This window comes from Lampetra fluviatilis, chromosome 11 (assembly GCF_964198595.1).
Source record: "Lampetra fluviatilis chromosome 11, kcLamFluv1.1, whole genome shotgun sequence".
NCBI classification, from domain to species: Eukaryota; Metazoa; Chordata; class Hyperoartia; order Petromyzontiformes; family Petromyzontidae; genus Lampetra; species Lampetra fluviatilis.
In genome coordinates, this window is record NC_136285.1 from 1,839,763 (window position 1) to 1,866,237 (window position 26,475).

A 26,475-nucleotide genomic window follows, 5' to 3' on the forward strand; every position below is an offset into this window, starting at 1 on the left:
CAAAATAACTCGGATGAATGAACTGCAAGCCGAGTTGAAAGGGAGTATGGAAGGCTGTCAGCAGGACTCACAGGGACCATTTAAAGTGGTTAAATCACCAATACCACCATCCAACAACGGAAATGCCAGGACCAAAACAGAGGGCAACAAAACATCAGCAATTGAAAGGCCATCTCGAGATGGGATTGAAAAGATGGTAAGCGAGTTAAGGGTTGAAGTTGCAGAGATCAAGAAGAGGTGGCAGGATGATGTCACCCCAGACACCAAGCGAGGACACTGGAAACAACCAGCCCAAGACAGAGAAATACGACCAAGAGGCTGTAGGATGTGGCAAGAGGCTGGAGCAGGTGGTACATGTAACCATTGTTTCAAATGTGGCCAGCTGGGGCACCTGGCCCGTGGATGTCGAGCCTCTCGACAGTAGCAGGGAAACTGAAGAGGGTTGCTGCAGGGGGACCAGCAGTAACCTATAAGCCAGGGTCCCAAGGGTGTCATTACTGTTTATGTGAAAAGAATGATGTTGTAAGACGGCAGAAGTGCCAGGGTTGTCACGCAGTACTGTACTGCTCGAATACCTACCAAAAACAACACTGGCAAGAGCACAAGGTACTCTGCAGAGCAATCAACACATTACAGAAGAAAACATAATGTCAAAAGACACCAGAGTGGAGGAACCCAAATATGGGCAAGGTTAGCTTTCTCAGGCATAAATGCAACAACAGACTGTTAAAGTTATTTGAGAAAAGATGCATGGTGAAGTGTTCACTGGACCACGTATCAACATCTGCCGTCTGGGACACAGGAGCTCAAGCCAGTGTTATAAATGAAGCATGGCGAAATAAGCATCTACCTAAGTCAATAGTGAGACCAGTTCTAGAGCTCTTGGGGACTGGTACAATTGTAATGCGAGCGTAAATGGGGTTGCTGCTGGGCTCTGGCCCAATCACACGGCCCGGTATGGGGGGCGTGTGGGAGGGGCCGCCGTTAACCTCGGCTCCAATGGGAAGCGAGGTAAATGGAGGTGGAGCCAGCAGGGCAGTATGGGAAGGCCGGATCTGACGATCCGGAAGGGGAGGAGTCAGGGTCACGTGGGAAAGACGATATAGAGGGGAGCCCGGACGAGATCGGGGCCAGTTGATGGAGTGAGAAAGCGGGACCACATTGGGTGGCCGCCGCGCCATTAGCCACGTGGTTTATGGGGCTTCGGCACACCGTCGGCCAGCGGTGTGCGGAGCGGGGAGGAGCGGAGCGACTAACGGGAAAGCGTGCGGGGCGCGTGCGAGAAGGAGCTGACGGAGGAGCATGCGGGGCACGCAAGAGGAGCGTGCGGGGCACGCGAGAGGAGCGTGCGGGGCACGCGAGAGGAGCGTGCGGGGCACGTGAGAGGAGCGTGCGTGGCACGCGAGAGGAGCGTGCGTGGCACGCGAGAGGAGCGTGCGAGGCACGCGAGAGGGAGCGTGCGCGGGGGCGCGCGCGAGACGACGCTGGTCCGTGGAGGAGACCAGTGGGGTGCGGAGTAGAACCTGAATAAAAGACAAGCGGAGACCAGCAGTGCCTGACGGAGTCTTTTATTACACTGGAGTCAGAGGTGGACTTTTTCAAGGCAAAATAACATCGAGGAAGATGGCCGAGAACTTGAAAAAGCGTAACCCACTTGTTACATCTTCCGACGACGAAGAGACGGACGCCGGCGCACGTCCTCCAGCGACCACGTGGCAGGACGCCGCCATCTTGAACATCGCGGGGAAGAGGCGGCCATGCGCTGCCATCTCGGAGGCGCCGCGTGGTGTGCATCCTGCTGCTGAGCAGCTGTTTTGTGGGAAAGAGCCGCAAGGAGAGGACGCCGACGCTGCTGCTGCCGGGGCGGGAGCACCCCCGTCCTGGCTCATGTGCGAGACACCGGAGCAGTCACGGGAGGACGCCGCGCTCACCGTCCGAGTTCTGCGAGGCGTCTCAAGTCACCACCCTGCCGTCCTCTGCTCGCTGCAGCCCCGGGCGAGTCGTGACGATATGCACCCGGCCCTAACACACACCTCACCCATCTTGCTTGTGCCGGGGTGCGATTGTTGTATGTCTCGAGCGTGCGGAGCGCGGGTCGGGGTGTGTGTGAGGATGAACGGGCTGTCTGCTTGTGTTTGCTCTGTGTCAAATAGTGTTATGCGTTGCGGCATGGGGATGTTATCTTGATGGCGAGGTTAATTATTAATTCGGTTGCGTCGAGTGTCCGCGCTGTTACCATCCCGTGGGTTGCTGTGTGCGACATGGTTATTTTGATGATTTTTTTTGCTGCACGGTGCGACAGGGTTAACGGTGTGTTGTCTGCCTGCAGCTCTGCTTGCGATTGTGCATAATGTACGACCTGTGTGGAACTTTGCTGCTTGTAATCGCGATATGCTGACTGCACGGACTGTATAGACTGTCTTTCTGTACGGATACGGAGTGCGGTGCATTGTTTTGACCATTGGGTTCGGGAATGTTATTAGTTGTGCGTACCTGTTCGGAAATTGGTCAATTCGTGGTGGATCCTAAATTTTGGTTGTATGGGTGCTCATGCACACGATTGCATGTGTGTTCATAGGAAATTGCGAGTGTTGAGGGATGGGGCCGTAAATTTCCGCCAAGTGGCGTCGCTCTTTCTGTTGATTGCATGTGGCCAGGGGTTGTATTGCGAGTTGGTGTGTATGAGCAATGTGTCTTGGTCAACTATGGGTTAAAAATTCCCCCGATACGACTGCTGTGCGCAGCGAGCTGCGGCTATGCGTCGTATCGTTGGGGGTTTGTTAAAACATGACAGGGGATGTGTGTTGTCACCCCCAGCGAGGGGCAGCTGGGGTGCACGCACAGGAAAAACTGCCGAAGTGGTCGCACGTTGGGCCGCCATTTTGGCTAGCGCGGGAAATCGCGGGGATGCGCTCGGCACATGGGGCCGCCATTTTGTGCGCGCGCGGGAAATCGCGGGGATGCGCTCGGCGCATGGGGCCGCCATTTTGTGCGCGCGCGGGAAATCGCGGGGATGCGCTTGGCGCAGGGGGCCGCCATTTTGAGCACGCGGGGAAAACCTCGGTGGGGGGCTTCGCGCGTGCCGCCGCCATTTTAAGTATACACGTCGATCCGCGGGGATGCGGTTATGGATATCATCCCTTGACTCTCGTGTTGCGCTCTAACTTGTGTGCGTGCATTGCGTGTTGTGCGCAATGCTGGCGTGTTGGCGCCCATCGGGGTAACAGGAGCATACTGGCCCGTTTCTGACTAAGGGGGGGCGTGTCATTGCACCAGCATTTTGGGACAGAGATGCTGGCTGGGTTCTATTCTGGGGGCAAATATTTCACCAGTATACGCCTGCCATCGTTGAGTGGGTGATGCACGAGTTGTGGTCACATCGGCCTATGGCTGATGGCTGACCTGACAGCCCGGAGGCGAGACACTCCGTGGTATGTCTCAAACTAATGGGCCGTGTGCTCATATGGCTCGGGGAGTCGGGGTTCCGTTGTGCGGTGGCAGACTGTGAACCTAGTGGGCCGGGGGCTCACAGAATTCAGGAGTAGAGGTTCCGTTACGTGGCAGCAAACGGGGAGACCTGGCTAGCATGGGGCGGGGATTCCCCTTGCGGGTCGGGCCGCGGACTTGTTCCGCTCTGGGTTATGACGTTATTAAATGTATAAGGGAACATTGCCCCGTGAGGGGGTCGATGGGGTCTGGCCTTGCCAAGGGATGAACCTTCCCTTGTCTGTAAAGCGTCAGACTATAAGGTGCTAGGGTGTGTCCATTGGTGATGGGATAGTACGGGATGGAGCGTGGCTGAGTCGTTGCGATGTGCCATTGTCTCGTCCCCGAAATTGCACTGGCCGAGTGTATGGCCAGTGGACGTTGCTGTGGTTGGACGACCATGGTGCGGGCGAAGGCAAGTTAAATGTTGCCGCTGGGGAGCGTGGCTCTCTCCACGCGAGGGTGTGCGACCGGGGGCTGTGTTGCGAGTGACAGTGGGTAGATGCTGTGTATGTGAGATGTCTGTGCTGGTCCTCAAGGGAGGACTGCTGATGGGCAAGAGCAGGAAAATTTTTGTTGTCACGTGTAAATAATATTTTTTAGTTAAAATGTAAATACTGGGGCATCCATCGCATCGATTTTTGGGTATTTATTGGGGTTCTCCTTACGCGGGGCGGATTTCGATCATCTCCACTACCCTGGGGCCGGGTGGCTGTCGTGTACGACATGCGGATGTGCGTTTCGTTGTGCTGTGCCTCAGGGGGTTGGGTTCTCCTTCTCGTCACAAATCTTTGGCGCCTGCCACATGGGGTGTCACCGGTTGTGCTAACCGGATGTGGACTTGAAGGGGGAGTGGAGCGCCTGTTCGTCACTCCTACTCTACCAGTTGCTCTCTGAAGTTGGACTTGAGCCAGGCGGATGGACCAGCAACACGGACACGCTCTAAGACACCGCATTCCTGGTTTATGCGCGTCGGCCGTTCTTGCGTGTCGGTTATCGTTGTTGTGCATTGCTTTCCATTCCTTAATTCTTTCTTGCTTGTTGCACGGAGGACGGGCCGGTGTTCTGTACCGGATCCTGATCCCTTCCCTTTCGTTAATTGTGTTTGTCGTTGTACTCTCCGTTGCAGAGGTGTGGACTCGAGTCATGTGACTTGGACTCGAGTCAGACTCGAGTCATGAATTTGATGACTTGCGACTCGACTTGGACTTGCATAACAATGACTTTGTCCCACCTATGAGATGTGGACTCGAGTCATGTGACTTGGACTCGAGTCAGACTCGAGTCATGAATTTGATGACTTGCGACTCGACTTGGACTTGCATAACAATGACTTTGTCCCACCTCTGCTCCGTTGTGTCTGGGGTGATTCTTGATTGTGATGCCGTCGCTCGCATTATTTTATCCTATTGCAGCCGGGACGGCTGGATTTTTCATCGGGGGGGGGGGGTCATGTAATGCGAGCGTAAATGGGGTTGCTGCTGGGCTCTGGCCCAATCACACGGCCCGGTATGGGGGGCGTGTGGGAGGGGCCGCCGTTCACCTCGGCTCCAATGGGAAGCGAGGTGAATGGAGGTGGAGCCAGCAGGGCAGTATGGGAAGGCCAGATCTGACGATCCGGAAGGGGAGGAGTCAGGGTCACGTGGGAGAGACGATATAGAGGGGAGCCCGGAAGAGATCGGGGCCAGTTGATGGAGTGAAAAAGCGGGACCACGTTGGGTGGCCGCCGCGCCATCAGCCACGTGGCTGATGGGGCTTCGGCACACCGTCGGCCAGCGGTGTGCGGAGCGGGGAGGAGCGGAGCGACTAACGGGAGAGTGCGTGCGGGGCGCGCGCGAGATGGAGCTGACGGAGGAGCGTGCGGGGCACGCGAGAGGAGCGTGCGGGGCACGCGAGAGGAGCGTGCGGGGCACGCGAGAGGAGCGTGCGTGGCACATGAGAGGAGACGCTGGTCCCTTGTCAGGACCAGCGGGGTGTGAGGACGAGTGGAGGAGCTAACGGAGGAGCGTGCGTGGCACGCGAGATGGAGCGTGCGCGGGGCGCGCGCGAGACGACGCTGGTCCGTGGAGGAGACCAGTGGGGTGCGGAGAAAAACCTGAATTAAAGACAAGCGGAGACCAGCAGTGCCTGACGGAGTCTTTTATTACACAATTACTGGAATGGCAGTTAACCAAACAAAAATACCATTCACAGGCTGGATAGAGGTGGCAATCAGATTGAACAGTAATATGGGGACCAGTCAGTGCTTTATCATTCCAATGCTGGTATCCAGTGACCCCAGGGTTGCAGAAGATCCCATTATTGGTTTTAATGTCATCGAAGAGGTCATCAATGGGCTGGTGGAAGGAGGAGATACAATTGCAGACCCCATTATAGTGGGGGTTGTGGGTGAGGCTTTCTCCATCACTCCAGGAGACACAAACGTCCTCATCCACCTGTTGTCTTCTGGAAACCGGGACAGTGATGGTGGGGCAGTCAAGACAGGAAAACAGAGTGGTATTACCACCAGGTCAAGCCACAATGGTTCGAAGTCATGCCCATGTACCCAGATTATGACTACTTGCAATGCTATTGAGAATAGAACACATGTAAAGTAGTAAGCTGTACAATTGTGATATACAGTATGCATACTGTACACATAGAGTACATATAATGGGTGTAAGATACCGATATAAGTGGATGGTATAGATAGACATACAGCTTAGGAATTGGGTTTAAAAGAAAACTGTTAATGATTAACCGGACTTGGACACCAGTGACATGGTTAATAGCGACTCCGGAGAAATGCTGTTTGTGACACACGTGCTGTTGCATGACGGTGCTGTTCTTCACAAGATTACAGATTAACCACAATAAATGGCTTGCCCTCGATTTGGAGCACCTGCCCACGTCCTTCATTTAGAGTGTGCAACATGAAGATAACAAAATGAATGCATACATTTGTAATGCGGGCGAAAACGACCTTCCGGAAGTGACGTCATGGGGGGAGGAGTTACGTCACGTGGGGGAGAGGGTAAGGGTCTATAAGGGGGGTAACCGGAAGCAGTCGGGAGTGATCGGGGACTAGGAGAAGAGAGAGGCCACGCAGGGCGAAGGGTGAGAGAGAGGGGCGAGGTCGCCACACACCCAAGCCAGGAGGATCGGCACCGTCGGCCAACGGTGACCGGCCCGGGGGCAGGAGGAGCAGCGAGGAGGCTGCAGAGAGCAGCGGGTCTGCAAGGGAGGAGTCGGCAGCAGGGGTCTGCACGGCGCGACAGCGGCCTGGGGCTGCAGAGTGTGGGCTACGGGAGCGACAGCAGCCTGGGGCTGCAGGGTGGAGAGTATATAGGGGAGTACCGTGAGGGAAAGAGATCGAACCCAAATAAAGGACACAGGACAAAGAGAAGCGTCCGAGTCTTTTATTACACATTTTCTCATTTCAGAACAGTAACGTGTAAATGATGTTGAACACCATCAGCACCATTTGATAGAAATGGCAGTGGGCATCGATGGTTCAACTTCTAAATATGCGAAAAGTAATCCGCCGCTAATTTTAATCATGTAAAGAACAATTTACGCAATCTCAAATACAGATTTTCATACAATGACACAGGTTATCGAAGACTGTTGTGTATACTGTGATATTACGTGAGAGAGTTTAACATGCAGTCTTTCGCGACCAACATTCATTGTTAAGGTTTTTTAGTTAGATTTCGTAAATATATGTTGTGGGTTTACTCTCCAACACACAACTGGTGTACTGAAATAGTAACTAAATTGAATGTTTCATGTATGTGACGAACCTTACTAATTGGCTGTCGGGGGGTGGTGGTGGGTCAACGACATATTTATATTTATGCGATCTAACCGAAAAAGGCCGTTATTATGATTAAGTTAGCGAGCAAAATAACGTGAATGTGCAAAATTAGACGCAAACGAGCGGCACTTGCTCAGCTGCGAGGCCCATGGCTACTGGATGGTGGTCTTCTCGGTGTAGGTGATGCCCTCCACGCAGATCTTCTCCAGCAGCGGCCGGTAGATGTGCGAGTGAAGAGGCATTACCATGCCCTTCTCACAGATCTCCCCTGCACAGCCCCACAGAGGACATCAAAACACCGCAGCAGCAGCCGCATCGCGACGTCGCACGCACTCAATGCCATTAGACTACTACGCGATGCTGCGAGGCACTGTAGAGCGTACACCGCAATAAAACCATTCGTATTTTTTAGAAAGTAATTGTCACCGCTGCAAGCTGCTCTTTTTATCATCCAGATTATATCAGGCGCACTATCAATATAAAATCAGATTGCAGCATGAATGTCTCTTCCACTACACGTCTAGTACAAAAAACCCACGAGTTGTGTCTTTGTTTCACTGCTGCCCATTGGGATGGTCACGGTTCCAAATGACAAAATGGCTGCCCACGCAGTTCTGTAGAGTTGGTGGTCTGTAAATGCAGTACCATGCACCTTTGTGTGCCATTAGCATTAAACGGCACTGCTCGAGAAACTCATCAGCATCGGGGTTGGAAATGACCCCTTGGGCCTCGTACCGCTGAGCACCATCTTGGCAGCGATAGCGCAGGGGTAGCCCACGGTCTTGGCCATGGCCGAGTAGCCGTCGCGGTCTCCGTAGGACACCAGGTTCACCACCGTCTTCTCGCGCACGCCGGTGGGCAGGCGCACGATCACCTCGTTCCTCAGGATGACCAGGTCACGCTCGTCGGGACCTGCGCACGCCGTACGCACCGCCACTGCTTAGCACCACTGCATGACCTCTGTTGGATGGCCGTCAAATCCAGCGCGTTGCCAGCGTCGTCTTGATAACTGAGCAAATCCCTGTGCTGTAAAAATTCAGATCTCTTTCTTTTTAATATACAGCAATGCGCGGGCCCGATACAATGTGTGGGCCCGTTACATTGCAACACATTCAGATGTATTGGTTTTAGTGACTGAACTTTGCAAGTAAACAGAAGTGAACGATATGTAATTAGAAAGTGTGCTGTTTTTTTTTGTTATTTAGTGCATCGTTGGTGATGCATCACTGCAATGTCATCGTAGTTCAAATGCATTTCCTAATAGACAGTTTCTAACACTGATAGTAAGCATGCGCATTTATTGTAGATTAAATTCAGAGTGCTGCACTCAACGTTTCATACTAGGTGAGGATCGTGCTGATTTGAAGCATTGTGGCACCGCTTGTATTGATCAGCCTCGCCGCCAAATGGCGCAGGGGTAACATGCCCGCAAGCTTGCGCGTGGACGTGTGCGATCGATCACGTTCACGACAACCAAAAATCTACTTAACTTCTAAATGATCCGCCACTAAGTCACTGGGCTGAATTTGGCCCAGCCAAAGGCATAGGTGGAGTTTGACTTCTCTATTTGGGGGCGGGGGGAGGCAGGGACTTGCTTTTTCCCTCACATTAGGATTGTAGGTACCTATAATTAATCAAACATTTGTATCTTAATTGTAAAAGACTGAAAATAAACTAATAAAAGTGTCCATTATGGTGGGGGGGGGGGGGCAAGGCGTTGCTCCCCCCGTGCCCCCCCCCCTCCCGCAAACTCCACCCATGGCCAAAGGTCCATTTAACAACCGAAATACTTTTGTAGATTTGAATATGAATAACATTTCACACACGTGCCAGACAGACAGGGATCTACCAAAGGAAAGGTTCCTCTCAAGATGCCCGGCCAGGGCATCCACCAGGCTGGATGCCTCTCCCACGGGCTCCTCGCCCAGCAATCCCAGCCTGCAACACAATGCAGCACGGTGACCCGCAGCAGGTGGGCCCGGTGGCTCGTCAGGGGGACAATAATTCCACGTCAGCACACGCGCGCAGCTGCAGCGCAGGGAATTCTTGGGTGCCATTCTGAGTAGCCACCCGTGCACTGATCAAGCTATAAGATTACTATTTTTATTTACCAGGTAAGGCCCGCTGAGCTATATAGCTCTTTTTTAGAAGCGACCTGGCCACATGATAGATCAACGAAGTGGCTTATCATATGGATATTTATTGCAGCCAAATACTCGAAACGCATGTTTCTAAATGCAGAGGGAAAATAACTGGAGGACTCAGCGAAAAATACACGCAACCACGGGGAACATGCACACTCCAAATATACAGGCGTCAGGGTTGGGATCAAACCCACCTCTCTCCTGCATACCAGGCGAGGTAATTAATATCTTGCCACTGTGGCACCCTAAAAAAAGCTAGTTGTGGATGTGCTGCTGCAGTCTTGGGTTGACTGGAGAGAAGCAGCCACGAACTCACTGCAGCAGGGCAGGCAGGCTGTCCTCGTTCCCCTTGAGCCGGTGCAGCACGGCTTTCTGCAGCTCCTCCTTCCCCACGGACGCATCCACTCCCAGCACCGAGCACACCAACTCCCGCTGCGTCACACCACAATCGCAACATCGCCGCCACCACCCAGCTAAGTGTGGTGCAGCAAACAAGTGATGTAGCAGGGCAGGTACAACGACAGTGTTAAGGCAGTTTTGCCAAGAATATATGCCACATCAGACCACCACATTAATTTAGTGTCCATGAGGTTATAATCGAGATGTAACGAAACACTTTTACTTTTTGTCCACATTTGTGTGGTGGATGGTTGAGACATCTGTGTACCGCTGCCATGAACGGCAATTTCACGATATATCCGGCCCAATTTTCACAAGATGCATGAAGTGCAAATGTGAGACTTAGACTTATTTGCCCAGGCGGAGCAGCAGCAGAAGAATTGCTCTACCCCACACTGCACTGTGCTGATGAAGTGTGGCGGATGCAAGTTACATTTTGAAGGTGCAGATCACATCGCATTGAGACTCGTCATCGTGTGTAACTCTATCCTGTTACAAGCAGACCTTGCTCAAGCAATTATGGGGCACTGTGACGAAAACATTGTAACCCGAATATTGTATATTGTCAAGAGAATGTCTTCATCATTAAAAAAAAAATTATACAAAAATAAATATACGTGGATCTGGAAGATGCTCTTTGATTTCCAATGAAGATACAATCAACACTATTGTCAAATAATTGTGTTTGTGCACCACTGCCAACGCAGAATTGCCAAATAATGCATTAAACATTTCAAAGAATGCACGTCATAAAATACTTTAGTTAGGTGTTTGCATGTAAAACGAACCCATGTGAGAGTAGCGCCCCCCAACTGCAGGGCCGGGTGTGGCTCCGGGTTCATGAGCCCCATCTGCACCAATGCCTTGGCCACTTTGCAGAAGCCCTGCATTTACAGGGAGCACATCCATAGCAACAGCCAGCCACACACAAGGGGATATCGTCACAGGGTCACACCTGCAGAAAATCGTGACAGAAACCACACCAAGTTCCGTATTCTTCTTCTTTTGTATGGCTGATGTAGATGCAGAGAAACAACTCTAATTTCACATCCAAATGGTCAAGCCAGACAACCACGTGAGGAGCAGCAGAGTGTATCATCGCTGTGATGTCTCTTTACTATTTGTGGGTCGGGCATTGCGTAGTTACATGTTGTATGGCAGGGGCGGTTTCTTCATTAGGGCGATTGGGCGACGCACCACCAATGTCATTCAACCACAGAGTTTCGCGAGCCGTTACTGTGCCTCTGGATATAGTCCAATCAGCGTCATGTCACGTTCTGTGGAGTACCGCCTCTTTTTGGGCGATTTCACTCCGGCTGAGAATCGCCCAGAGTGTTCCCATAGACTTACATTCAAAGATGTTTTTTTTCGAACGGCGGGCGCTGCAATGACTTCTCTATGGCTTCCGGGAGGGCTCGCACTAACGTGCTTACGTCATCATACGTAAGCACGTTTCATCCAACAATATTATTTGTCGCCACCTAGTGGAATCTTTAATAAAAGAAACGGAGTGGATTGTATTAATAGTGAGTATAGAAACAAACAAGATGTATTGTAAGAGTCACTTTATTTTTCATTAATATTAAAGAAGTGAAGTTGCCTTTACATGCTTAAGCTGTTAATTTATCCATTGCATGGGTGGACCTTATCCTTATCAATCATCCAGACATTTGCCCCCCCTGAGAGATTTTGCAGGAGCCGCCACTGTTGTATGGTCTGTTCTGGATTACCAGGTTCGCACACTACTGGAGAGTTTTACATTTTCCATTTGTGCATCAGGTATCCGCATCTGCCATAGTTTGTGCATTCGATGCAGTTTAGGGTGGGCCCTGAGCTTCGTGGAAGATCAAATCCAGGGATATTCTGCGTTTGATCTTTCACAAGGTGTTTGTTTGTGAGTTCTTCTGAACTATATTCAGCTCTCCAAGCTTCATTGGGGTTGAATTCACATTATTGAAGGTGAGGCACATGGGTTCAAAAGGGCTTGCGGCGTGACTTCAAGCAATGGCGAGGCACGGTATTGAGGTCCTGGTGAATGGGAAGACGACCGTTTTCTTCGATTCGCAGAACTTCCCTGGAGGGTTGCAGGCATTGCGGCAGATGGGCAGCCAGGGTATTGTTGTCGACTTCAGGATTCCCAGTGATACACCGCATTGCAGTTCCTGAAGGGCTCGAGCAGCTGACACGTTCTGCACAGAGGTTTTGGGTTTGAGAATTGTTAATGTAAACGCAGGCTGAGTAGAGCAGTGGTACAACTCGTGCCTCACAGCAACAAGGTGCTTGGGTTCGATTCCTGTGTGGGAGTTTGTATGTTCTCCCCCCGTTTGGCATGGGTTTCCTCTGGATTCCCCGATTTGCTCGCATAGCTAAACATAAATAAACGTACAATGTAGATGGTATTGCTCAAACATCCCAATGATATAATTTACCAGCAAATCACTCAATTTGAAATCCCACACGGCAACAAAAACCCCTTTCTCCACGTAAGAAAGACAGATGCTTCTCTCACAATCTCCATTGCTCGGAATAAACTGCCCTAAAATAAATTACTGAAACAGTTATTTACCCAACATACATGAAGGTCACAGAATGAATGTATAGGATAGATATATAGTTTCTATAAGTGTAACGATGCCGACACACGTACTTTACTCTTCTTCTCCCACGCGTTTGTCCTACTCATGTGGGGTCCGCTGTCATTGCCAACCTTCTCCACGCTGCCCTGTCCTGCGCCATCTCTCTTTCCGCTCCTCAGGCCACCATGTCCAATCGCACAATATCGCCCAACCTCTTTTTCTGCCTTCCTCTTGATCTATTTCCTTCCACTTGCATCACTTGCACCTTCTAGACCACATGTTCCTGTTGTCTCTCCACATGACTGAACCACACCAGTCTTTTCTGTCTCATCTTCTCCGTGATTTCTACCACATTGAGTCTTCCTCTCACTTCTTCAAATGTATTTGCATAGCGCACTGTGCTATAACCCTCGCAACCTGAGTTGGATTCCTTTGGGACGGCTAATATCAGTGGCAGTCGACATCTGAACCTGCCCTGGGCCTCCCCCCACTTAAAAGCTGCAAAAATTATTGGTATAATCTGCAAAAATAACAAAAGTGCATTCTAGTGTACATTATGCCATCAATATATATTGCGAACATAAGAATTTAATTACAATTACGAATCAGTGCATTGTCGCGCGCAGAGTGACTCGGTTAAGGACATTGATCCATTACACTTCAGATCCTCGTTTTCATGAAGTGTGGCTAAAACTCGGATTAGAACGCCGGCTTCCAGTAGTCTCAGGCCAGTTGCTAAGTCACCCAAGCCACCCGGCCACTTCGTTCCTCAACGCTGAGGCGCGTCGTCAAGGGCATGGTTTATTTTTTAGCTGTGACCGTCGTCATCGCACGCGTAACTCAGGAAATATCTAATTAGCACTCTCCGATCGCCCAATCCTGGCCCAGCCTGGCTCAACAACTTAATAAACAAATGGTTGGCATGTAAAGTCCACAAAGGAGGATTGTTGAGATCCTAAATAAAAACTACGGCTTGTTGGAAAAAAAAATAGGACGTCACATGTCATATTTTCAAAATGATAGTGTCAAGTGTTACGCTTCACTTAAAAAGGTTCCTCTGTACAGTGAGGGAAAAAAGTATTTGATCCCCTGCTGATTTTGTACGTTTGCCCACTGACAAAGAAATGATCAGTCTATAATTTTAATGGTAGGTTTATTTGAACAGTGAGAGACAGAATAACAACAACAAAATCCAGAAAAACGCATGTCAAAATGTTATAAATTGATTTGCATTTTAATGAGAGAAATAAGTATTTGACCCCTCTGCAAAACATGACTTAGTACTTGGTGGCAAAACCCTTGTTGGCAATCACAGAGGTCAGACGTGTCTTGTAGTTGGCTACCAGGTTTGCACACATCTCAGGAGAGATTTTGTCTCACTCCTCTTTGCAGATCTTCTCCAAGTCATTAAGGTTTCGAGGCTGACGTTTGGCAACTCAAACCTTCAGCTCCCTCCACAGATTTTCTATGGGATTAAGGTCTGGAGACTGACTAGGCCACTCCAGGACCTTAATGTGCCTCTTCTTGAGCCACTCCTTTGTTGCCTTGGCCGTGTGTGTTTTGGGGCATTGTCATGCCTGAATACCCATCCACGACCCATTTTCAATGCCCTGGCTGAGGGAGGTTCTCACCTAAGATTTGACGGTACATGGCCCTGTCCATCGTCCCTTTGATGCGGTGAAGTTGTCCTGTCCCCTTAGCAGAAAAGCACCCCCAAAGCATAATGTTTCCACCTCCATGTTTGACGGTGGGGATGGTGTTCTTGGGGTCATAGGCAGCATTCCCTCCTCCTCCAAACACGGAGAGTTGAGTTGATGCCAAAGAGCTCCATTATGGTCTCATCTGACCACAACACTTTCACCCAGTTGTCCTCTGAATCATTCAGATGTTCATTGGCAAACTTCAGATGTGCTTTCTTGAGCAGGGGGACCTTGCAGGCGCTGCAGGATTTCAGTACTTCACAGCGTAGTGTGTTACCAACTGTTTTCTTGGTGACTATGGTCCCAGCTGCCTTGAGATCATTGACAAGATCCTCCCATGTAGTTCTGGGCTGATTCCTCACCGTTCTCATGATCATTGCAACTCCCCGAGGTGAGATCTTGTATGGAGCCCCAGGCCGAGGGAGATCGACAGTTCTTTTGCGTTTCTTCCATTTAGGAATAATCGCACCAACTGTTGTCACCTTCTCACCAAGCTGCTTGGCGATGGTCTTGTAGCCCATTACAGCCTTGTGTAGATCTAAAATCTTGTCCCTGACATCCTTGGAAAGCCCTTTGGTCTTGGCCATGGTGGAGAGTTTGGAATCTGATTGATTGATTGCTTCTGTGAACAGGTGTCTTTTATACAGGTAACAAGCTGAGATTAGGAGCACTCCCTTTAAGAGTGTGCTCCTAATCTCAGCTCGTTACCTGTATAAAAGACACCTGGGAGCCAGAAATCTTTCTGATTGAGAGGGGGTCAAATAATTATTTCCCTCATTAAAATGCAAATCAATTTATAACATTTTTGACATGCGTTTTTCTGGATTTTTTTGTTGTTATTCTGTCTCTCACTGTTCAAATAAACCTACCATTAAAATGATAGACTGATCATTTCTTTGTCAGTGGGCAAACGTTCAAAATCAGCAGGGGATCAAATACTTTTTTCCCTCACTGTATGTAGACCGCACACCTTGTAGCGGAGGGTGCCTCGGAAGAACGTGGTAGTGCCATGCACCCCGTAGTCCTTGACGTAGCTCAGGCTGTCCCTGTTGGGTAACCCCTCGAGGCTGAAGCCAGGCATGAAGTCGATTGGCTCCACCGCATCCAGCAAGGCTCCCCCAGCCGGAATCTCCACCACCTGTCAGATGGCAGCTCATCGATATTTCAGACGTCACATCACTTGCTGGATACAACAGACACACATGCCTTATCACAGCAAGTGCGAACTTATACTGGAATTATCAAAAGTTATTATCATCAGCCATGATTATCTACTGCTGGATGAAGGCCTCCACGAGGCATCATAATTCCCAGCACCTGTACCCGAGCTGAATTAATCGCTCCTCTTGGCCACGTTCACTTAAAGGTGCGGCACTCCCTTGTTTTTTTTACCCACCAGCCATCGTGTCGTCGAGTGACGCATCTATCCAGACCTACTAACATTTAACTGTCATAATGGTGCCTTTAACCGGTACATGTCCCATAATCCGCGTGTTTCTCGACTCAAGCATCGCGCCATGCTTATTTACACACGTTTGAGCTTTCGTTCCATTTTCTTCTCCAGTCAATGCTAAAAATAGCAATCAATGAAAATCAAAAGTTACCTACCAATACGTTTGAATAAGAATGTTTTTAATCAGTGCATAGTAGCTGCTATGACATAACCTGCTACCAGAGCCCATAAAAAAAGAACCACAAATTACTCAATGACCTAATGGTGTAAACACGACATGGCTATATCGTCCCCTACTCTCAGACTATGTCCATCTTAATCATTGTTGTGCCTTCATGCACAATGCTTAAGATGCCTATAAGAATTGAGCGAAACACCACATTCAGGGATTGTCACGTGACACAGATCAGACAAATGGGTGCGAAAAACGCCGGAACGAGGATGTCCATCGCTGCTGGCTACCTGGCCGCCGCGTAGGAAGCGAGCAGCCCCCATGGTGTTGGTGAGCACCCCGCGAGGGCTCCAACTAAACTTGTAGCGGAGAGGGTTGTCACAGCACTCGGGCGCCGGGAGGCCCCCACAGAAGGAGACGTACGACTCCACCTGGACGCACGCACAATGAGATGTGTGATCCATGTTCTGCTACCTACATTGAGGGAAAAAAGTATTTGATCCCCTGCTGATTTTGTACGTTTGCCCACTGACAAAGAAATGATCAGTCTATAATCTTAATGGTAGGTTTATTTGAACAGCGAGAGACAGAATAACAACAAAAAATCCAGAAAAACGCATGTCAAAAATGTTATAAATTGATTTGCATTTTAATGAGGGAAATAAGTATTTGACCCCTCTGCAAAACATGACTTAGCACTTGGTGGAAAACCCCTTGTTGGCAATCACAGAGGTCAGACGTTTCCTGTAGTTGGCCATCAGGTTTGCACACATCTCAGGAGGGATTTTGTCCCACTCATCTTTGCAGATCTTCTCCAAGTCATTAAGGTTTCGAGGCTGACGTTTGGCAACTCGAACCTTCAGCTCCCTCCACAGATTTTCTATGGGATTAAGGTCTGGAGACTGGCTAGGCCACTCCAGGACCTTAATGTGATTCTTCTTGAGCCACTCCTTTGTTGCCTTGGACGTGTGTTTTGGGTCATTGTCATGCTGGAATACCCATCCACGACCCATTTTCAATGCCCTGGCTGAGGGAAGGAGGTTCTCACCCAATATTTGATGCGATGAAATTGTCCTGTCCCCTTAGCAGAAAAACACCCCCAAAGCATAATGTTTCCACCTCCATGTTTGACGGTGGGGATGGTGTTCTTGGGGTCATAGGCAGCATTCCTCCTCCTCCAAACACGGCGAGTTGAGTTGATGCCAAAGAGCTCCATTTTGGTCTAATCTGACCACAACACTTTCACCCATTTGTCCTCTGAATCATTCAGATGTTCATTGGCAAACTTCAGACGGGCATGTATATGCACTTTCTTGAGCAGGGGGACCTTGCGGGCGCTGCAGGATTTCAGTCCTTCACAGCGTAGTGTGTTACCAACTGTTTTCTTGGTGACTATGGTCCCAGCTGCCTTGAGATCATTGACAAGATCCTGCCATGTAGTTGATACCAAAGAGCTCCATTATGGTCTCATCTGACCACAACACTTTCACCCAGTTGTCCTCTGAATCATTCAGATGTTCATTGGCAAACTTCAGATGTGCTTTATTGAGCAGGGGGACCTTGCAGGCGCTGCAGGATTTCAGTCCTTCACAGCGTAGTGTGTTACCAACTGTTTTCTTGGTGACTATGGTCCCAGCTGCCTTGAGATCATTGACAAGATCCCCCCATGTAGTTCTGGGCTGATTCCTCACCGTTCTCATGATCATTGCAACTCCACGAGGTGAGATCTTGTATGGAGCCCCAGGCCGAGGGAGATTGACAGTTCTTTTGTTTTTCTTCCATTTAGGAATAATCGCACCAACTGTTGTCACCTTCTCACCAAGCTGCTTGGCGATGGTCTTGTAGCCCATTACAGCCTTGTGTAGATCTAAAATCTTGTCCCTGACATCCTTGGAAAGCTCTTTGGTCTTGGCCATGGTGGAGAGTTTGGAATCTGATTGATTGATTGCTTCTGTGAACAGGTGTCTTTTATACAGGTAACACGCTGAGATTATTCTGATTGAGAGGGGGTCAAATACTTGTTTCCCTCATTAAAATGCAAATCAATTTATTACATTTTTGACATGCGTTTTTCTGGATTTTTGTTGTTGTTATTCTGTCTTTCACTGTTCAAATAAACCTACCATTAAAATTATAGACTGATCATTTCTTTGTCAGTGGGCAAACGTACAAAATCAGCAGGGGATCAAATACTTTTTTCCCTCACTGTACGTGTGCATGTGTGTGTGTTGTGGGGAGCAGTGGTGTCGCAGTTAGTGAGCTGCGCTACAAACCTGGCGACCTGAGTTCGATTCCCGCTCATTGCAAACACAAGTAACGATTATTTGAACTGGCCCTGGGCCTCCCCTAGGTCTACTCAGCCTCAAATGAGTACCTGGTGTAGTGTGTAAACATTGCTGCTTGGGAGACAAAGGTGGCCGGGCGTGGTACTGGCGACCCACCCCCCCCCGTGTACCATGCTGGCCTTCATAGGTGCTTGCTAACAGCACTTGCCCCAACAATCGGTTAAGGCTATATAGGGGATCTTTGTTTTTGTCTTTTGAATGTCTATCGCACTGCATGTACTCGAATGTATTTCACGGCGCCTTCGCAAAATTAAACCTGCGGACTCAATGGGTTCACTCATAGTGAAATATAATTTATTATTTAGGGTTCATACTTCTGAAACCCACACTGAGCAGCGTGGTGAAGTATGGTCCGACCAATACAGCATTAGGCTTTAATATAAAATTACGGTTCTATCAAATATATTTATCAAAAACCCCAAATAATTTTGGGATTTGTGAATTGATCATGACATCAATTTCCACTTGAGTCCACTTTTGAAAGACAGAGAGACACAGCAGTGGCTACATGACGATATTTCCGGTACAATATAATTGCAGGTAACACTGGTCTACAATTGTTTAGAAGTCGTCTGCTTCAGAGATGAAATATGCTGTTTATTATAGATTTTGATGTGTTGAATTCAAATATGACAATTGAAACAACCGATTGGCTAGTTCCCAAGATATTTAAGTTTTTACATTTTACATCTATGTATATTGTGTAGATAGTATAGTTTTACTCATAAATTGTAAACTGAGGTCTTTTCATGTGTTTACGGTTGCTTTACATGAAAACATGTCACCTGTCCTGTTCATGTAACACTTTAAAAAGGGATATATAAATAAAATGTATTATGAAACAAAAGGCAAAAAACTATTATGTATATATAAGTACATAATGGAGTCATTATGCAGTGTCTACTCAGGGCGTCTTGGCTTGTCTCTTGTATTCATTAAATGGAGCATCTCTTGTCACTGTCCAGCAATAGTCTGCAAGTATTTATGGGCTCTATTTGCCTTGATAGCGTTTCTCCATTGTTGCAATCTCCTGGTGAAATCGCTCGTCATGCTTGTCGCTCACTACTCTGCAGTTCTCTGGGAAAATATCTAGGTGAGAGTGAATTTTTTTTATCTGTAGTGACATGTTGCAACTAAGGCTTTTGTGTTCCATGAGAAGTTTTCCACCAACTACCTCTAGTTGTCTGCCTTGTTGTTTCCGAGAAAATTTGTTGTCACTAACTGGAAGGCTTTCCATGCCATCGTTTCCTTGCCACGCAGTGCACTGTCAAATGCATCATCTCGAAGAAGTTCACAAATCTGAGGACCAACAAAGACACCTTCCTTAATTTTAGCTTCAATTAACCTGGAAATTTTCCACGGAGGTACTTGAAAGCTGCTTGTGTTTTGTCAATGGCTTTAACAAAGTTCTTCATCAGACTCAGCTTGAAGTGTAAGGGTGGTAACAGAATCCTCCTTGATTCAACAAGTGGTGGATGCTAAACACTTTTCCTCCCACACTCCAATGACTGTCAGAGTGGCTAATCTATCTTTATGTAGTGGTAATATCTTGCACGACTATCCCATTCACAGAGAAAACAGCAGTACTGTGTATCCAGTCTGCAGACCAAGCAAGACCTTCAAATTGCCACAAAGTTGCCACTGATGTTGATCATAGTTTATGCACCTCAAAAGTTGTTTCATGTTGTCATAGGTTTCCTTCAGTTTATGCACCTCAAAAATGTTTTCATGTTGTTATAGGTTTCCTTCATATGGACTGCATGACCAACTGGGATTGATGGCAAAACATTTCCATTATGCAGCAAAACAGCTTTAAGACTCATCTTCGATTAATCAATGAACAGTCTGCACTCATCTAGATCATGAACGATGTTTCGGGCTGCCATCACACCATCGATGTTGTTGGAGGCTACAAGATCACCTTCCATGAAGAAGAATGGGACAAGATCCTTTTGACAGTCACGAAACATGGAAACCCTAACATCACCTTCCAGGAGATTCCACTGCTGCAGTCTGGATCCCAACAGCTCTGCCTTACTCTTGGGTAGTTCCAAATCCCTGACAAGGTCTTTCAGTTCACCTTGTGTTATGCGGTGTGGTTCAGAAGAGGATGGGAGAACATCTGGGTCATGTGACCTTGATGGTTCAGGTCCAGAAGTTCCATCCTATTCCTCGTCTGACTCAAGTGAGAATGATTCTGGTACATCAGGAACCGGCAGTCCTTCTCTGTGGGGTACTGGGCATATAGCTGATGGAATGTTTGGATAATGCAGTCCACTTTTTATTCTTTGACACACCTTTCCCAACTGGAGGTGCCATGCAGAAGTAACAATTGCTGATATGATCTATTGGCTCTCTCAAAATCAGTGGCACTGCCAAAGGTCATATATTTCCTTTTCCTGTTCAACTACTAGCAAAGATTTGTTTCACAAGTGAACCTTATGGCGGTACCCCAGGGTACCATAGTACCGCGGCTCTCACATAATGTCCGTAAAGCAGTAATTTTTAGTCTGTTGATGGTCGGCAATGCAGCAATTAACTCATCTCGACGAGCTGTACATGGTGCACTATGGTGCATACGAGCATTCAGGGTTTCAGCGCAATCGTCCTCGCTGCGTTTCGACATCGCGAAGTAGCACTGATTAAGGATTAATTGGTACCCCAGTCGCGGAGTTAAGTACACCCCTGGAAAAAATAGTGTCCCAGAAATATAATATTTAATTTTGTTTTATTTGGTACACCAGGGTACCGCCATGAGGATCAAGTGTTGCAGCATGTGTGGGGCCCATATCTTGTCCTGATATCTAATTTTGCAGCCAAAATAAAGGTGATAGGCTTTCTTAACCATTGTGGTTATACTGCGCCTTTGTGATGCAAAAGTCACTTCACCACAAATATAGCAGAAGTTATCTGCTTTGTTCACACAAGTACGAGGCATCTCTGCTCACTTTGACTAAACAGAAATGTGTCCCTTTGCAAAATCAAACACTGAAAAATAAGAGAGTACGACACTATGATTTCTAGAGCTGATATAGGGCAATTTGTTCAGCAGAGGGATGTAAGCTGCGTTATGATTGCATCATCCATGACTTCTAGGAATAACATGATGCAATTTATATCATGTATGATGCAATAGCAGGTTCAGATTGCATCATTAATTGTTTTGCTCAAAAAGCAAGTACTGTCCAAACCCAGTCATAGATTCATTCATAGATCCAGTCAAAGATGTATTTTAGTGATTTTTGGTTTAAATTGAGATCCCTTCCCTTTATAACTCACTTATCCTCCGCCATTCCCAAGTCAAGGGTCGTATATATTGACCCAGTAGCATATCTTGAAAACTAGAGCCAATCAATAATTCTAAGCATAATTTTCATTCTCTGTGACCCAGAATGAGTACACTTCGACTACATTTATTTTGGAAGCATTTTGGCTGTAGACCAGTGTAATGGTTTAACATCACTTATTGGCCAATACCTGTAAATTACATCGCAACATCTTTAACATCCACTTGGGGAAAGACAGAATGCTTTGACAATTCCACACATAAATTACTGGACACCCAATAGAGGTCACCTACCAAGTCATGTAAAACTGGCCCAATGGCATGGGCACTCACAACTATGCATGCGTTCATGTGTTCATAACATTTTGTGCAAGCCAAATCATCAGGATATCAAACAGCACAGAAAAACGTACACAAAAATTAATCGGCCTTCGTGAATTATGCAAAAACCAACAGCAAATCGAAAACGGCATGCTTTCGTTTTTATTCAGATTTTAGTTTTTCTTTGTAATTTTGGTCCCACTGGCACAGGAGGTCTCACTTTCTGCTGATGTCAAGTTGCCTCTGTAAAGTCGCCCTTCACCCTGAACGGACATTCTCTGCTACATACACGACGTTGCAGCTGGCGGGTTGCTGTCATCAATAGCGGCACGCACATACAATTGTAGCGTTGATCGACTTCTGATGCATCTCAGACGCAAGTCACACGCATTCATCACCAGTCGTGTGGACTCCTCTAAAAGTGACTTCAGCTCGCCCGCCCCCCAGTTTACCCTCCACTTCTCTTCCCCCCTCCCATCTTCCACCAAACAAGCCTGGGACTCCCCACCCATATGTCTAACTCATCCTCTCCCCCACCACCCTTCTCCATTTTATTTTATCCTCCACAGCCATTGCCACTCACCTCTCCTACATCACAGAAAACCGAACGATTTACCGACGTGATTTTTCATGTAAGTGAAGCAATAAATTATCTTCCAACTCCCCCGGTTGACTGTTCCCCCCCTATCAATCGGAACTCATTGGGTACATGGGCCTGGCAGATATATTCGCGTGCAGTTTTTTTCTTTCTTTCACCAAGCTTTCTGCTACGGGCCTTCGTTCTTGTGTAGAACAAAACTGTCTTTAGCTCATATACACTATGAGACCTCCTTTACCAGTGGCAAAATATAGTTGTAGGTTTTTACCCTTTCAACTGGTACAAAACTGACACGTTTATACAAGGGATCATGTTTGCAATAACCACAACACAAGCATTTTGACAGTTGAAAGGGTAAAACCCTACTACTATATTTTGCCACTGGTAAAGGAGGTATCATAGTGAAAATGCTTACCCCGAGCTCTCAATACTCTGATAGTGCGCTGTTTTTTGAGTTGTACGCCTTTTGGCGTCATCTGGTCCAACACCAATGGAGACTAGGCTCTAAGAAAAGCTGTCTCGGGTGTGGACCAATCAACTTCAAGGACAGTGCATATCATTATCTTTATCAGAGTTGTTTCTTTTTGTTTGCATTTTGACTGCTTGTGTTGTGGTTATTGCAAACATGATCCCTTGTATAAAGGTGTCAGTTTTGTACCAGTTTAAAAGGGTAAAAACCTACTACTATATTTTGCCACTGGTAAAGGAGGTCTCATAGTGTAAATGCTTACCTCGAGCTCTCAATACTCTGATAGTGCGCTGTTCTTGTCAGTTGTACACCTTTTGGCGTCATCTGGTCCAACACCAATAGAGACTAGGCTCTAAAAAAAGCTGTCTCGGGTTTGCATTTTGACTGCTTGTGTTGTGGTTATTGCAAACATGATCCCTTGTATAAAGGTGTCAGTTTTGTACCAGTTGAAAGGGTAAAAACCTACTACTACTACTGTCTTTAGCTCCACCAGCGTGTGCGTCCACTCCGGTCATCAACTGGGCCACACATCCCATTAGCACGGAAGCGTGAATTACAGCCACATCATGCCGTCCATTTGTAAGGAACGGCGCCGGCAGGTGTTGCACGTAAACAAAAAAGGTACAAGTGTCTGCACCGATTTCCTCTGTGCTATCTGCTGGACGTGTGCACGTGCTAGTAATAATAATACTAATAGTGCAGTTTTTGATAACATGCACAATATTTTACAGATGTAAATTGCTGTGACTGAGACGCAAAATTAGTAAGCGCACTGCTGTCGGTTATCACGACCTTTTTGTTACACTCAATGGGTTAATGAGATTTGAACCTCGCAGTCTCGCTGTCAGCGGGTCCATCAACTTGGAACTCACCTCTCATTGAATGACATTTAACCATTTCTGGAGAAAAGCCACGACTGAACTGTTTAACAGAGCTTACAATGCATGGTCATTGCATACAAATGGAATGACAGGGTGACACCTGCTGGCCTGGGAAGGGACTCACGGGTATGGGCACAGATGTAATAACCAATCAGGGAAGGAGGTGTATCTGGGGCAAATGTAACAGGTGGGGTTAGCCGAGATACTCCGTGAGGGCGTGGTCGGAGGCGGGGACTAGCCACGCCTGGGGGGATATAAGGGGGAGTGGACCCAGAGCTCGGGGCTCGTGTGTGGGGTCCTGGCTGTGTCGCTGTTCACCGACATCTCTCTCCGTCGTCTGGCCACGTGGAAGATATCCTGGGTAGTTTCCATCGCCGTCATCGTCAAGCCGCCAGCTAGTGGCGTGACCGAGCGAGGACAAGGGGACCATGCCGAGTAATCGGCTGTGTGTAGCCAATCGAGACGTTAATATCGAGTGTTGTACTCAGTGTGAGGAAGAGCAAGTGTTGGCCTGTGTTGTGCCCAGTGTGAGTAATAAAAGAAGTACCCTCTACACGACGTGTCGCGGAAGTCGCTCATTACACAAATGTAAATGCACTTAATTTACAGCATGTAAAATATGTATGTATATGTATGTATATTAAAATTATTTCGCACCGTACGTAGCCAACCATGCTAATTGGAGGTGCGGGATATCGAGGGTATTCTTATCCTTGTGTAAAGACGACTTCGACGCACTTGTCTTGAGATGGTTTTCATTTAATAAGGAGCCAACTGCTCACACTCGGACAGCCCCGAGTCTCCTGTGCATCTCCCTTATATACGGTCCAAGGCCATGCCCCCATTCCCGAACCTTCTCGCTGGTTCTAGACCGCTCGCTCTACCAGCAGACACGACTGTCCTCTTCCATCACCTGGCAATGCTCCCATTCTCGATCATTCCCATAGCCACCAGTCCATTCGTACTGCAGGCTGACTCCCCTGTCATTACTGCCCATGGCCACTAGTCCACTCACACCGTAGGTTGACTCTACTGTCATTACACTTGTGTGTTTACATGTTTTTTTTAAGCCAGATATTCCTATCAGTGTTGGCTACAAAGTCTATTCTTACATACTGCATCTGTGTATGGTACACCAGCTGCACAGTGGCTCAGAGGAAAGCGCTCCAGAGGGTCATCAACACAGCCCAAAAGATCGCCGGCTGCCATCTCCCCACACTGGAAGAACTACACAGTTCACGTTGCATCAAAAAAGCACAGATCATTCTAAAGGACTCTTCACACCCTGGACACTCACTGTTTGAGCTGTTGCCATCAGGCAGACGATTCAGATCAGTCAAAACAAGGACAAACAGATTCAAACAGAGCTTTTATCCTACAGCGATCACCACACTCAATAATGCTAATTAATTATTAAGTAATAGTGTTTACAATTGAATGTGAAATAGAGATGTGCAATGACAAAATGTAACCTTATGTGGGTATGTGGATATACTTGGGCTGTTTTTATATATAGTATAAATTGATTATCTTTCATTTAATTTTATTTTTATTTTCTTGTTTTATTTAATTTAAATTTATGAATGATGCCCTGACTGGTGAGCATTTTAAATTTCGTTGTACTGGTGACAATGACAATAAACGATCTATCTATCTATGTTGAACGTCTTTCGCACCAAATCAGAGATGCAAAACTACAGGTGAAACATTCATGAAATTACATAGAGACCATGGACAACTCTCCTCCATACCTGTCCACCCAGCTCCCTGGCCTTGTCAAAGATCCTCATGGCGAGCATGTGGTCGATGCCAGGGTCCAGCCCCATCTCGTTGAGGACCGTGATTCCGGCGTTGCGGGCGCTGGGGAACAAACTCAGCTGGAAGCATTTGGAGAGGACTGAAATCTCATTGGACAATACAGAGACCATATAAAAAATATCCATTTCAGCAGGGCCTTTACAATACGTGACAACAATCATGGAAAAGATTATACTTTTGATGATTTAAGATCTGTTTTCATCCCATATATGTCTGTTTGCGCCCCTGAACCAGTTGTAAATTCTACATTGTTATGGCGGTGTAATTCTCACCATAGCACAACTTTTATTGACTTCCCACAAAGTGGTAATATTTTCATTGATCCCAGAGGTGGAAGACTGGGTCGGTCCTCATTCAGAATTTGTACTCAGAACCTTCAGACTGAGCCAAGCACTCTACATTAGTATTCACTTATATGAACTGAATTGTATAAAATGCCCACTTGCCACATGTATATATGTTGAACTTCTTCGCCACCATACATAGCCAGCCATGCTACTCGTTTGTACTCATCAATAATGTCAAATCACTGCCCCAACGACGTGAGGGTGCTCTAGAGTACAATGAAGCTCCTCATCCCGCAGCTTCTCAAAGACTCCTCACTGCTGACCTCTCATCCAGCTCCATCATGGCGGGGGACGTGTAGCTGGGCGTCACCAAGTCGACGGAGTGGCTGATGCAGTGTCGTGCCACCATGGGATGCATTCCGTAGGGCAAGAGGCTGAAGGCAACGTGCAAAGGGCAACATGGTAAGCCACAACATCATCATCAGCATCCATAACAATTATAGTAGTGATCGCAGACATGCCTTCAGTTTGCGATTGCGACAAATACCACCCCCCCCTTGGTTCGTCAGCATATAAAAGCCAGGTTGTCCCCTTCATTAACATCAACCAGTCTCGATCCACTGCTGGATGAGACGTCAAGCTGCCACCACCTCCCACGATCCCCTGATTCAATAAATCCATGCAGCACTTTAACATGAACAGATTGCATCGCTCCTAACCTCTGTCCCATTACTTATGGCAATA

General features: G+C 47.7%; 1 protein-coding gene across 1 annotated transcript in view; it reads right to left on the bottom strand.

Annotated features, from left to right (window-relative positions):
- Positions 1 to 6,882: 6,882 nt before the first annotated feature.
- Positions 6,883 to 26,475, bottom strand: part of LOC144934677 (alpha-aminoadipic semialdehyde synthase, mitochondrial-like) — a 51,522-nt gene continuing 31,929 nt past the window's right edge. The window contains exons 5-13 of the mRNA XM_078860727.1: positions 26,055 to 26,165; positions 25,378 to 25,486; positions 16,017 to 16,157; positions 15,072 to 15,239; positions 10,614 to 10,709; positions 9,743 to 9,858; positions 9,132 to 9,220; positions 8,018 to 8,194; positions 6,883 to 7,550 (exon numbers count right to left, since the gene is read on the bottom strand). Coding sequence (XP_078716853.1) covers positions 7,435 to 7,550; positions 8,018 to 8,194; positions 9,132 to 9,220; positions 9,743 to 9,858; positions 10,614 to 10,709; positions 15,072 to 15,239; positions 16,017 to 16,157; positions 25,378 to 25,486; positions 26,055 to 26,165 — 1,123 coding nt within the window. The 3' untranslated portion in view covers positions 6,883 to 7,434. The remainder of the gene's footprint in view (positions 7,551 to 8,017; positions 8,195 to 9,131; positions 9,221 to 9,742; positions 9,859 to 10,613; positions 10,710 to 15,071; positions 15,240 to 16,016; positions 16,158 to 25,377; positions 25,487 to 26,054; positions 26,166 to 26,475) is intronic.